The following is a 12,254-nucleotide window of genomic DNA, read 5'->3' as shown; positions in this document are numbered from 1 at the left end:
ACCCTCACTCCTCTCCCACCACACTCACTCCTCCCACAACCACCCTCACCCCCCACCACCCTCACTCCACCCCCACTGCCATCACTTCTCCCCCTCCACCATCATTCCTCCCCCCCACTGTCTACTCTCACTCCCAACCCTCACTCCTCCCACCACCCTGAGTCCTCCCCCAACTTCTCTTCCCTCATTTCTCTCCCCAACTCATACCCCACCACCCTCACTCCCCCACCACTGTCCCTCCTCCCTGCCTCACTCCTCCCCTCTACCCTCACTCCTCCACTACCACTTTCACACCTACCCTCCACCCTTACTCCTCCCCCCACTTTCCCTCCTCCCCCCTCACTCCTCACTTCACCCTCACTCCTCCTCCCCCTCACTCCTCCCCATCCACCCTCACTCCTCTTCCACCACCCTCACTCCTCCCCCTGTCCACCCTCCCCACTGCAGTCAGACAATCTTTTAGAAGTGAAAATCCAGTCATGTTGCTACCCAGTGAGAGCTACTTCAGGACTTGAGGCTGCCCCCAGGATGTGGTACTCATGGCGTGGGTTGGACTTCAGGGCCCTGTGTGAAGTGTGAAGTGGCTCCTGCCTGTGTTCACTCTCTCCTCTCCAGCTCCAAGGGACCATCAGGATCCCTCACTGGCCTCTTTCCCTCTGAAATAATGGTAACTGTCTCTTTACCAGACTGTAAGGTCCAGGACAGGTGGGGATTGTGTGTTTGGTTCACCCTGGATGCTCTAGCACTGTGTTTGGCAAACAGTAGGCACTCATCCATGGCCACTGGAAGGATGGATGGATGCCCACTAATCTGTGAAACTTGCTGTTGCCTTAGTGATTATTTCTAAGATCTCATTCTCACCTCTTGTTTATCCAAATCAGAGGTAATTATATTAGACACTAAGCAAGAGAAATAAATAATGAAGTTATTAGAAAAAGCAAGATCAAGCCTTAGAATTCCATTTTATATATAGGGAAAAAAGAATGTATGGAAGCATGCAGACATAGGGAAAGTGCTTAACTCCAGGTATTGAAACTAAGAATCAATTAATTACATTGTGCAAAGAGAAGACTAAGGAAAGAGGAAAATGTGGGGCATCAAGAAGTCGAAGATATTTTAAGCAGGGTAGGAAGGGAGGAGGAGATGGAGGAAAGCAAGTTTAATGTTCTAAAGAGTGGGATTAATTAAATAAATCATGGTACAAGTGCTCCATGAAATTGTATGCACACTCTTTGAAATCCTGTCTCTGAAGGCGGGGTATAGTGCCAAGACTGACGCAGAAGAGCTTTGGTGCCACCATATCCAATGTCTCCTCAAACTACCCCAAAGGAGCATGTCCTCTATGTAACAGTGTGCTTGCTGTGTGCATTTAGCTCCCCCAGAAGCGAGCTTCCCCCTCCAGCCAGCCTGCAGCCCAAGCCCCGCCTGCCAAGAAAGGATGGTGGCGCCTCTGTGAAGACGGTGACAGTATTTGTGATATAAGCATCAAAATACTTACTAGGTTTATATAAGTTGGAAGGACAACGAGATTATAGTTATTCATTAAGAAGGCAAAGACAGAATTTATTCCAAAAGGTTAAAAAGGTGAAAGAAGATATGTAACATGAGCAGCATGGTTGGGGGGAGCATTTTTTCCTATTTTCACTTCAACTTTTCAGAAGTTTGCACTTTCTTTGAACATGTACTGTAAAAGAAAACAATGCAAAAAATGTGTTTTAAATATCAAATTCACCATACTTGACTCAGAATTAGACCTGTATGCAAGGAAACACTCACTGGTTCACACTGTTCTTTTCTCTCCTTCCCAAAGGATGTGCTGGGTGGCGTCCTGATCACCGCGCTCCTCATCGCCCTCACCTACCCTGCCTGGACCCTCATCGACTGCCTGGACTCAGCCAGTCCCCTCTTCCCTGTGTGCGTCATAGTTGTGCCATTCTTTCTGTGCTACAATTATCCGGTTTCTGATTACTACAGCCCAACCCGGGCGGACACCACCACCATTATGGCCGCTGGGGCTGGAGTGACCATAGGCTGCTGGATCAACCATTTCTTCCATCTTGTGTCCAAGCCCGCCGAATCTCTCCCTGTTATTCAGAACATCCCACCGCTCACCACTGACTTGTTAGTTTTGGTTCTGACCAAATTTGCAGTGGGAATTGTGTTGATCCTCTTGGTTCGTCAGCTTGTCCAAAATCTCTCACTGCAAGTGTTATACTCGTGGTTCAAGGTGGTTACCAGGAACAAGGAGGCCAGGCGGAGACTGGAGATCGAAGTGCCTTACAAGTTTGTTACCTATACGTCGGTTGGCATCTGCGCTACAACCTTTGTGCCGATGCTGCACAGGTTCCTGGGATTACCCTGAGTCTCAAACAGTTGAAAACTAGCCCACCGGACATGAGAGCCAAGACATAGGAAAGTTATTGGTAGGCAATTCTTGACAACTCATTTTTCTTAAACAAAAAAAGTCATACGGCTGTCTTGCTACTATCAGATAAATGATGCCGCTATGTGAAAGGGAAAAATTGTCTCATAGGGGTCATTAGTCTGCAGTGGTTATGCTACAGTTGAACCCAGGCTAAAAACCATAATCCAGATCTTTAAAGGCACACCCCCACCCCAGCGCCTGCTCCTCTGTCTTTCTGTTGCATGAACTTTGGACCTAGTTATGGGCTAGTGGGAACTGTGGCCTGGCGTAGGAATAGCTGTGAGCCCCACTGGGTTCTGGAGAGCCAGTAGAGATGGGATGATCTGGGAAGCTGGAGGTAGAGCCTTTCTTTTCAGTTACAACCTTGCCTAGCACTGAGTCTGATTTCCAAAATGGGAACCTTGGTCCAGGAGAAGAGATGGCACCATATAAAACTACATTCCTTGGAGAGGGTGACTTCCTGATCATTTTTTTGGTGTTGTTTTTTGTTTTGTTTTGTTTGAGACAGGATCTTGCTCTGTTTCCCAGGCTGTAGTACAGTGGCACAATCTCAGTTCACTGCAAGCTCTGTTTCCCGGGCTCAAGCGATCCTCCTGCCTCAGCCTCCTGAGTGGCTGGGACTATAAGATTGAACCACCATGCCCATCTAATTTTTGTAGAGACGGTTTCACCGTGTTGCCCAGGCATGTCTCAAACTCCTGGGCTCAAGTGATCCACCTGCCTCAGCCTCCCAAAGTGCTGGGATTACAGGCATGAGCCACTGTGCCCAGCCTCCTACTTGTTGTGATCAAATTAGACTGTGCCTGGTTGGGTGGTAAGACCACTCTGAAAAAAAAAAAAAAAAACTCACTATGAACAGATGAAAGGCAGAGGCAGAGCTGTGAGGTCATGGGGAAGAGACTGCTTTCCTTATGAGTCCTTATGGTGTTCCTGTTGAAATAGAGATCTGGTCTTCCTTATTTATATACATTTTGCAGGATTCCAGGTACCATTACTAAACTCTTCTGATGCATAAAACAGGCTGGCTGCTCCCACTTCACCAAACAGGATGGGTGTTAGCCTTCAACACAAGTGGATACATCTGGGATTCACTGAGATTCCCACCGTTTCCTGCTTCCTAGTGGTTTGGGACAGGCCCTCTGCCCATCTTCGGCAGTTTTTTGCTTTCATACAAACTTGGAAGACACTGGCATCTGCCTGGAAGGTGGATCCATAGAAGAACAGATGAACTTGATCCTTTCTGGAGCCTGACAAACAAGAGATAGGTTCCCTTGACATTGCCTGGTCCTGACAAGGCCTCCATGACATTACTCCTCTAATTTCACAGTTACCTTCTGTAAATCTATTTTCCCATCTACTGAATAGAATCAGGCTCCCTTTAGGTCTTCCCACCTCTTATCTTTTGGCAATTTTAAGGGTAATTAATGCAATAACAACTTTAGCATCCCTTGGGAAAACAAGCCAACCAAATACAACACCCATTAAGCCTACCAGGGTGAGTCCTCTTAACATAGGAAAGTGATGATTATGCAAATATCAGAGTCTGCTCCTCTTCAGTTCCTAAGAATAAGGAACAGGTATCAAGAACTTTTTCAAAGTTAGTGTAACTGTAGTTAACAAAGTGTCTATTGAGGCACAGTGCCTATAGGACTGAAGCCCATGCTTTATCAACCCAACACATCAGTAACATGTATACACTTTTGAAAAAAATTAGCTTCCTTGAAAGTTACAGAGGCTCTTAATGTGATCAAACTGAAAAATCACATTCTTGTTGATTTCAAATATATTCTACGGCCTTACTGTTGAGATGATCATTAGTATCTAAGCACTCCAATTACTCAAGAATTTTTAGCAAAACATCCTCTTTTTACTTAAAATTCTTCTCACGTTTATTATAGTTAGAAAGCAAAGATCAAGATGACCTGCCGTTTGACTGCTTTTACATCAAACTCTGACGAGTATTTGCAGCATGACTCAGGGGAAGGGACTTAGCAAGCAGGCACTCCCAGCCCGCACCTGCACCTGCACTGCAGTGGCTGTCAGCTGGATGAGGCACTTTTCTGTATTTCCATCCTCATAGCTGCCCAGCCAGAGTTCGCAGCAGTGGATATCTACACAAAATAATTGTGGTTGACTTGTCTGAAGCCAGCTGACAAAAGGTTCAGCTTTTCCCACTTGTGTATTTTAAAAAGAGGGATTGTGATAATTGTCACAGCAGTGGGTGTTGGCATATCATATATATAAGTGTGTATATATATGTGTGTGTATATATATATATATATATATATATATATATATATCATATGCACACTTTTTAGTACTGTCTCTAGTTTTAAGTCCCAACAATAGGAAGGCCCGTCAGCTATATTGATATATTTAAGGCTGTACTTACCTAATTTGGGTTGAGGATTAATATATCAGCCACAGCATGAGCCAAGGATTGGCCATGGTTGGTCACTTTTTAAAGTATCTGATTGCTGCAACTGGAGAATGAAAAGTATATATTGGTGACGCCAACCTCCGTTTTTGAGCCCTCCTGCTCTGTGGTGTAGAAGCAGACAGAAATTGATTGGGGGAAAAACAATGCATTACCTGATTCAAACTCTTGTCTTGCTAGCCCTCTTCCATTCCTTTCTCACACAGCACTTCGCTGGGTTAAATCCTCTCTCACTCACACCATTGCATGCCCCTTCGAAGGGTATTGCCTCAGGTTCCTTTCAAGACATAGGGATTTTCTCTCTGGGGAAAGAGTGCCCCCTACTGGTTTAGCTTCAGTCTAGGTCCATGGTCCCTCTCTTGATCTGGCGTCTTGGAGATTAATTTAAAGTCAAGCTCACCACAATGTAAGCCTATGGTCTGGCCAACCTTGCTTCTGGGAACTGTGACACCAAAGCTCTCAGGATTATCTGCCCTTCCAGGAGCCAGATAGAATGACATGCCTTTTTCCTAATTGTCCCCATTCCACCCCCAACCCACTGCCACTGTGGGCCAAGGCATCTTGATCTAAAGATTAGCTGCAATCTTCATCTTCAGCTCTCATTTCATGCCAGTTTTGCTCAAACCTGCACCATCACAAGATATTCAGAAGATGAAAACATAGAATACACCCCTGAATTAAAAACACTTATATGACAGTGGTTGGAATTACTCTGAAACATGCCCAGTGATCTTACTGTAACATGGGATTTTCTCACCCAAATGGGCAACTCATGCTTCCTCAGTGTAATCAAAGCACGTGGTGTTTTGGGGCCATATGTTCCAGGTTTCTATTTTAGAAACCTTCAGCTGTCTTGCTTATGTACCGTATGTAAATTTATTCTTTTTAAAATCACTTTTATTTGATTTTGACTTATTAAATGCTTTAAAAGCCAGTGTTCTGTTTCCTTGGATTTTTTTCTTAATGTAGAACTTTTTCTCAATGTAGACCTTTGTCTCTGACTTCATTGGACCTAAGTTGAGAAGGGGACAAAACTAAGTGGCAGGCTACGTAATTCTCTGTTCTTGTCATAATCCAATCATGTGCAAATGTTGGCAGGTGTCAGAGGGCCCACGGGTATGGTAACAGGAAAGAAGTGGCATGCTGGCATCCTTCAATCCCTCCTCTACTCCCTGATACGAAAGAACCTCCTTTCACCTTATATGGAGTTAAACGTCACTATGTTTTGAAAGGTAAATCTTATAAGTGTTGCTAGCTAAGGTAAGTAAAAGGTTTTTAGAGATGAGTTCCCTATCTCCTGAACCAAAGGAGGACAGCCGTTAATTCAAATTCACCTCATGTCACTGCAATAATACACTCTGCCTTTAAGCATCCCAAATTTGCTATTTGAGATGGTACATGCGGTTGACACTGCCCCTTATTTGCAAGGGCAAACCTAGGACTCTCTTTGTACTTTGAGCAGGATGTATGGGATGTAAAGCTCCAACCTATCCTGTGCAGTTTTCCCAGGAGAGAGAAGACGTGACAATTCAAGAGCCAAATGGTTATGGCTGTAGGGAAGAGAAAACTACGACCTGGGAACTTGGAGGAGGGGGAGACTGCATGAGCGAAGTTTAAAGAACAGATGGGGTTCGCACAGGGAATGTGACAGGAAGTAGGTAGGAGATGGTATTCCATGGCTAGAGAACAGCTTGTCTGAGACACTTACCAAATGCCTCCAGCTCTTACAAGGAAAAACCAAACCATGTTGGTGATTGTAAGAATAACGGTGGTGGGTTAGTAGTGGTGGTGGTGCTGAAATAAAGGATGAGCACAGGGCTGAGATGTTGCAAAACCAAACCACATGAATGGGAAGTGTACGCAGTCCCTCCCCGAGAGGGTGACATCCAGAGGCAGCTTCACATACTCCTTTCATCATTCCTCATTGAAATACAGTTGCCCCTTGAACAAGTGTAGGGTGCCAACCTCCTATGTGGCAAAAATGCATATAACTTATGACTCCCCCAAAACTTAACTACAAATAATCTGCCGTCAATGGGAAGCCTTTCTGATAGCACCAACAGTAGATTACCACATATCTTATATGTTATAGGCATATATTTTATTCTTACAACAAAGTTAGCTGGAGAAAAGAAAACGTTAAGCAAATCATAAGGAAGATAAAATACATTTTTTCTTGATTAGGTGGAAGGGGATCACCACAAAAGTCTTCATCCTCATCATCTTCATGTTGAGGAGGCTGAGGAGGAGGAGGGAGAGGAGGGGTTGTTCTTACTGTGTCACGGGTGGCAGAGAAAGGGGAAAATCCACATACCACTGACCGTGTGCAGTTCAAACCCATCCTGTTCAAGGGTTAACTGTACTTACCAGTCAGCCTGGGCACGTTCCCCCGCTGCCATCTCTGAACGCACAGCATCATTCATATCTTCTTGTTCCTCTTTTGGCGGCCATGGCCAGCAGCTGGGACTTCATTCTGTATTCTTCATGCCCATGCCCTTCCTCAGTCTTCTCTTTGCTCAGGGCCCTGAACTAGTCGTGTGAAACTTCATTTTAAAAATATTTTACCACAATCCTGGCTCTTCAGGGGACTTCGAAAGGCTCCAACCTCCGCCTCCTGGGTTCAGGCAATTCTCCTGCCTCAGCCTCCTGAGTAGCTGGGATTACAGGCACACACCACCATGCCCAGCTAATTTTTTGTATTTTTTTAGTAGAGACGGGGTTTCACCATGTTGGCCAGGATGGTCTCAATCTCTTGACCTCGTGATCCACCCGCCTCGGCCTCCCAAAGTGCTGGGATTACAAGCTTGAGCCACCGCGCCCGGCCCCAAGTCTTTCTTTAATGATTGTGAATGAAGCCCTCATCCTCTAGTAAGAGGCCACCCGAGAGCCAAGTGGAACAGCAATATACACGTATCTCATTTTAGACCAGAGATGTTTTCCTCAAAGCTGCATGTGTTTCAATGTTTTTCACATGAATTTTAACTGCACTTATGGGTTTCAGTTAAAATTCAGATTCGTCATTTCTGTAAACATAAGGCTTTAATGGGTGACTTTGTGCACACCATGTATCCACTGTTTTCTTAAAATGAGGCATACCTGTAGTATAGACTTGACTATTTACAGAATGCGCATTAAGAGGGATCAGAGCTGAATGTGGGCCATGAAGAGAATGTTAAATTCTTAAAACTGTAGCCACATAAGGGGAGCTCTACAAAGCCAAAAATAGTTCTTCCTTTTCCACGCCTGTCTGTATGGCGTGCAAAAACAAACAAGCAAAGTGAGGATGTAGCTAGGAGTTCCGCTGTAATGGTTCTTTAACGCATGCACTCAGCACATCTGCTGGCCTTGCTCTGTCTATGGCAAGCCAGATTCTGCCCAATGCGGGTATTCAAATGCCAATGCCTCTTTAATATACACAAAGATGGTCTCAGATTACTGGGGGCGAGCAAGGATGGCAATTGAGTGCTGCCTTAATGCCCATGCCTGCAAGGGTCTTATAATCTACCTGCATCCATGCGCGCAGGTAGGAGTGAAACCCCCCGAGCTTCCAGTCTGCAATGTCTCTGTCACATGGAACCCCGATGGGTGTCATTGTGAGTGGGGTCAGTTATGCACAGTGCACACTAAGCACAGGTCACTTTAGTCTTCCTAATTAGCCACCAATAAAAAGACGCTGAAGGATCCTGAAGATCAAAGAGAGCTTTCCGCCGTGGCTCAGTAGAAACTCCAGTCCGGGCGTCTGAGTGACAGGTGTTATGCCTGGTGTTTTGCACAAGTCATCTCACCTACGTGATTTGCTTATGGGGTGCCTCTCTGTCTGGCTATCTTGTCTCATTTGTCCCAGTCACCCAAGTGATCCTTGCTTAAATGTTCTGCCCGAGACTCAGCCAAAATCTCTCTAATGAATCCCTCCTATCTCCAGTGGGGCTTTTTCTCAGAACCTTTCTAGCATCAAATGTGATTGTTTATTCCGGTTTAGGACTGGTTTCTTGTCAGCCCTAAGCAGGTGCTTATTTTAGGGACGGGCATATTTTATTCCTGACAGAAAGATATGACATGTGGAAAGCAGAACGTTTCTTTTGCTCTCAGGTTTGATATCAACCAGGCACATTTTCTCCACGTTTTCACCTTTCTGCCTAGAAGGCCATATTTACTTCCTGTCTGTGAGCCCTCTGATTTCAATGCTGTACGTAGCAGCTCCCTCTCATAGCCTTGCCAGCACTCCTAACATGATGGATTCTTCCAAATGTATTTTTGCTGTTGTTTTTGTTTTGTTTTGTTTTTTGAGAAAGTGTCTCACTGTGTCGCCCAGGCTGGAATGCTGTGTGGTGCAATCCTGGCTCACATGGCAACGACAGGCACAGGCTACCATGCCTAGTTAATGTTTGGGTTTGTTTGTTCTTTGAGATGGAGTCTCACTCTGTCGCCAGGCTGGAGTGCAGTGGCATGATCTCGGCTCATTGCAACCTCTGCCTCCTGGGTTCAAGCAATTCTCCTGCCTCGGTCTCCCGAGTAGCTGGGACTACAGGAGCGCGCCACCATGCCCAGCTAATTTTTGTAGTTTTAAAATAGAGACAGAGTTTCACCATGTTGGCCAGGATGATCTTGATCCCGTATGATCTGCCTGCCTTGGCCTCCCCAAGTGCCAGGATTACAGGCGTCAGCCACCACGCCTGGTGTATTTTTTAATATATATATATATATATATATATATATATATATATTTTTTTTTTTTTTTTTTGGGAGAGATGGGGTTTTGCCGTGTTGCCCAGGCTTGTCACTAACTCTAGGGCTTTAGCGATCCACCTACCTCAGCCTTTCAAAGTGCTGGGATTACAGGCATGAGGCACCACACCCAGCCTTCAAGTGTTTTCTAATGGAGATTCGTGCCTTTCCTACCTTTCTTCAACAGAAACAAGGAAGGCCAAATCTTACAGATGAATAATGAAAGCTTGAGTGTGGACCTTGAGTGTTTTCTTCACACACTCCATTGGTCACATCGAGAAGAAAAAAACCTACAGGGTTTGGTCAGACATAATTCAATTAGACCCTTTGCTGGAGATGTTTATTCAACCCACATTCTAGCTACAATATTCATCGTCATCCTTTCTGCCTACTAGAAAGCTAAAGCAGGGCAGAATGCCCGAAAGTGAAACAGACATCGTGGAGACTCAAACCACTGTGCATCTGCTCAGCCCTTTTTGCTGCTGCCTGACTTGTTTGTCAAGCACAGTCGTTTGGCAGTGTGTTCCCCACATGGACTCTGGTCAGGGATCTGAGATGATTCCTGCAAAACACTATCTAGGCACAACACCAGTCATGCCGAGACCCACACGTGGGTTTCTACTGAGCCGTGGTGGAGATCTCCCGAGTAGCTGGGACTACAGGCACATGCCGCCATCAAAGTATCCTTTGATCTTCAAGATACTTCAGTGTCTTTTTATTGGTGGCTAATGAGGAAGGCTAAAACGATCTGTTTAGTGTGCACTGTGCATAATTGGCCCCACTCACAGTGGCACCCATCAGGTTTCCATGCGACAGGGACACTGCAGACTGGAAGCCCCTTCACTCCTCTCTGCGCCTCATGGGGAATAGACTGTCCCAGACGTGAACTGCTGCCTTGAATTGTATCATGCATGCCACTCTCTACTTTTGAAATGCAAGTTTTCAATAACGTGTTTTAGATTGCTGTGACTGTCACAACAAAAGATTACAGGCTGGGTGGCTTCAAGAAAAGAATTTTATTTCTCACAGTTCTGGAGGCTGGAAGTCTAAGATCAAGGTGCCAGCAAAATAGGTTACATTCTGACGCCTCTTAGCTTGCTGGTGAGCACCATGTTGCTATGTGCTCACATCAACTCTTCTGTATGTGTGCACCAGGTAGGCAGAGAAAGAGAGCAAGCTTTCTGGTGATTCTTCTTAACAGGGCACTGAGTCCATCATGAGGGCCCCCCTCTCATGACGTCATCTAGTTCTAATCACCCCCCAGAGGCCTCATCTCCAAAGAGCATCGCGTTGGAGGTCAGAGGGTCAGCATGAGTTTGTGGGGATACATTCAGTCCATAATATACATAAAGTTATTCAATGTCCTAATAACACAGTAAGCCAGAACCTGGGTTAAAGGCTTTAGTTGCTTAGGAGGCACATTCTGCTTAAGGCAATTGTGTCCCTTAAAGGCTGTCTGTTTTTGGATAAAATGGACAGAAGGGCCAAAGTCAATACTCAAGTATTAGGGTTAGTGATGTCATACAAAACACCCAGCACAAACAGATTAAGATTGAAAAGCAAAATTTTGAGTAATGTTCTCTCTTACCAAGCTGATGAGCCCATCACTGCTCAGAGCTGGGGCAGTGGTTAGGCTGGCTGGTTTCTAATAGATTACTCCTGTTTAAAATGTGAGCATAGTCATCCAACATATTTTAAATTCAAAACGCACCCTTTGACCTAGTGACTCCTACATCTAAGATGTAAGGTACTGGACTAATACATCATTCAAGTGCAAACATCACATCAAAGAAATCTAATTACCTCTATGCATTTCTGCATGTGTGTGTCAAATGTGGATATTTACACAGTCTTGCACCCATTAGTACTGGTTTTCCTTGGGCCCTAAGCCAGCACTATTTTGCGGGGTGGATGTTAATTGGAGCAGTGTTTATAACTGCAAAAAGTTGGAAACAACTGAATGTCTACCAATGGGGAAAAATTGAATCATTATGGACATCTGTCCAATAGAATACTACCTCATTTAAAAGACTGAGACAGGTTTCTAGGCACTGACCTGAAAAAATGGGACATATTAAGTGAAATGTCATGAGATATATGTAAAATAAAAAAACTTGTCGCAAACAAGGAGAGCATGACCCCCCAAAATGTGAGCAGGTGTATGTGACTGACTGTACAAATCAAGGAAAATGCCCTAACTAAGGAAACAATACAGGCTACACTGTTAACAGCGGTTAGTTACTTCAGGGAATTATGAGGAAGAAAGGTAGATTAGCTTGGGAAGGCCTATTTGCCTAGTTTTTAAAAGTAGTGGACTTAACAAGGTTTAACTTTTTGTTTTCCATGATTTTTATATTTTTTAAATAGTATCATTATTTACTTTTGCATAAATAAGTAAATAATGCAAACCAGTGAGTGGGCTGTGGACTCCAAGTCACTCTTAAATAGTGTCTCAAACTCATTTATTGGTTATGTGACTTCTGAGTAAGTTACTGACCTCTCTGAAGTTCAACTGCTTTCACCCTGTCCATCAGGGAGAATTCCTATTCTCATACTATTATTAAACCAAAACAATGAAAATGTGAAACAAGATCAATTCAAAAATACTTTAAAAACAGATGAGTAGGCTGGGCGAGGTGGCTCACACGCCTGTAATCCCAGCCCTTT

General features: G+C 44.6%; 1 protein-coding gene across 3 annotated transcripts in view; it reads left to right on the top strand.

Moving 5' to 3' along the window:
• SGPP2 (sphingosine-1-phosphate phosphatase 2) overlaps nucleotides 1–2,873 on the top strand; it is a 258,416-nt gene extending 255,543 nt beyond the window's left edge. For 2 of the 3 annotated variants that reach the window (XM_032278042.1, XM_032278043.1), the window contains exon 6: nucleotides 1,811–2,362. In XM_032278042.1, coding sequence (XP_032133933.1) covers nucleotides 1,811–2,362 — 552 coding nt within the window. Of the gene's footprint in view, nucleotides 1–1,810 lie in introns of all 3 variants that reach the window. The other variant, XM_032278041.1, reaches the window with a different exon arrangement.
• The last annotated feature ends 9,381 nt before the right edge of the window (nucleotides 2,874–12,254 follow it).

This window comes from Sapajus apella, unplaced genomic scaffold, assembly GCF_009761245.1.
Source record: "Sapajus apella isolate SASKATOON/1434 unplaced genomic scaffold, GSC_monkey_1.0 scaffold10, whole genome shotgun sequence".
In the NCBI taxonomy this organism is placed as follows: Eukaryota; Metazoa; Chordata; class Mammalia; order Primates; family Cebidae; genus Sapajus; species Sapajus apella.
The sequence above is the reverse complement of the archived record's forward strand: the minus strand, read 5'-3'. Positions and strand labels throughout refer to the sequence as shown.